General features: G+C 41.4%; 1 protein-coding gene across 1 annotated transcript in view; it reads right to left on the bottom strand.

Annotated features, from left to right (window-relative positions):
- LOC101854621 (calmodulin-like protein 5) overlaps positions 1-1,925 on the bottom strand; it is a 13,498-nt gene that overhangs the window by 1,245 nt on the left and 10,328 nt on the right. The window contains exons 2-3 of the mRNA XM_005112881.2: positions 1,015-1,150; positions 308-402 (exon numbers count right to left, since the gene is read on the bottom strand). Of these exons, the coding sequence (XP_005112938.1) occupies positions 308-402; positions 1,015-1,149 (230 nt within the window). The 5' untranslated portion in view covers position 1,150. The remainder of the gene's footprint in view (positions 1-307; positions 403-1,014; positions 1,151-1,925) is intronic.

Genomic DNA, 1,925 nt, shown 5'->3' with positions numbered 1-1,925 from the left:
TAGCAGAGTAAGTCTGATTTCCTGTAAGGACTTCTCTGTTGGCATCCACCCCTTGGCGATGTTTCTCGGATGGATCATGGCGTTTCTTGAAATGCCCAAAGTAGGTTCTATTCTAATACATTCAAGGGGAGTTTTGACGTTTCTATATATCTTCTGTTCGTCTTAGTACTTCTTTATTTTCTTCTCTTTTTTTTGTCTCCACGATGTTCTTAGAGTTTTTCCGTAACAGTTCATTTCGACTAAAGCTGTAAGTCTTTTTTGTTTTAATCTTGTTCTTTGGCGGTGAAGGCTGCATGGTGTTACTCACGTGACTGTGTCTGGGTCTCTCTTGTTGAGGGCTGTCCACAGTTCCTCAAACGTCATCTCTTCATCGTTGTTCACGTCAATCTCATCGAACCAGCTCTGTGGGAAGAAAGATGTGACGATTTTTATTGTTTGCTATAAATAAACTGCAATTGAGATTTTATTCTATACATCTATTTCTTCCGCCCCTTAAATAACCTAATAGTGTTGATAGGGGCGTTAAACCCTTACCATTTCACCATTTTCACATCTATTTCGGTCTCTACAGCTTTATACAGACAATACTCGACAATGTCTATTCAGACGATGTTCGATTTCATAGGTAGAGACGATACTTGACTACATCGATACAAACAATACTCGACTACTTTGATAGACAATACTCAGTGGGTAGTGTACATCTGCTCTAGGTTGGTGAGCTCCTTTTTTTTTAAAATCCAACATCTATCGTCCATGTCTCTCCTTCTTTTCTTTGTATGTTACTCTCTAGTACAACTCTAATCCTAGGCACTTATTAGATATAATATGTGTTGCAAGTGTCATTAAACACTTACTGAACCTATTATGGACAAACAGCAACATCAATACAGACATCGATACAGACAATACTCGACGACATCGATACTCGACAACTTCGATACAGACAACACAGACAACATCGACACTCAACAACATCGACACAGACAATATCGATACAGGGAATACTCGTACAGCAATTTCCTCGGTGGAGTCGGGGCAGCCCCCTCTCTGCAGCACCTTGCACAGCTCAAACTTGCTCAGGGTTCCCTTCCCATCGGCGTCAGCCTCGTCGAAAAACTTGCGCAGTTTGGCTTCCATTTTGGCCATCCTGGAAGAAACACAGAATGAAAATGATACCATTTAATTAATGGTGTAAGGGGCGCATGTGTTATTAGATGTAAAATGTATCAGGTGATCCCTAAAAACTTTACCCACGGTGTAAAAAATTGTGCATTTTTTCCTCTACTTCTTTTGTATGTTTGTCACTCTCTTGCGAACTTCTATTTCCGGGGTGCCTTGATAGTCGAAGCAGACTTTGTGCTGTTGAGGCTAGAGAGGTGAGCAGCGTAAGCCTGATTCTCCGTTTGGACTTCTCTGTTGACGTCCACACCTTGGCGCTTATGCAGTTGCGAGCGCCGTAAAACACTTACAATTGTGTCAATTTTCTTCCTTTTTTGGGGGGAGGGGGGGCGTAAAAACACCTACAGACATTTATAAATTGTTTATTTTTTGTTTGTTTTAGTTGAGGTTTTACGGCGCTCACAACTGCATAAGGTCATATAAGTGCCGAAGATTAGAGGTGTTACAAGAGAGTAACAAACAGGAAAAAGAAGGAGGGGAGATAAGGACGATAGATGTTTGATAGGAAAGAAGGAGCAAACCACACCAGAGCACCCGTCAACCACCCACTGTTTATTTTTAAGTATAAGAACAACAATATATTATTATTAGGCCGACATGAAGCAGATGCTGTCTCGTTGTGGAATGTAAACTTGAGACTCGTCATGGAAATTGAGACGACAAAATAAAGTGCGTGGTGGTGTGCAACTTGTGTGACGTAACTGGAGTGGGTGTGGGGGAGGGGGGGAGTAATATAAAGATGG

The sequence above is a fragment of the Aplysia californica genome, unplaced genomic scaffold, assembly GCF_000002075.1.
Source record: "Aplysia californica isolate F4 #8 unplaced genomic scaffold, AplCal3.0 scaffold01456, whole genome shotgun sequence".
NCBI classification, from domain to species: Eukaryota; Metazoa; Mollusca; class Gastropoda; order Aplysiida; family Aplysiidae; genus Aplysia; species Aplysia californica.
Note: the sequence above shows the minus strand (reverse complement) of the source record. Positions and strands in the feature narration are given on the sequence as shown.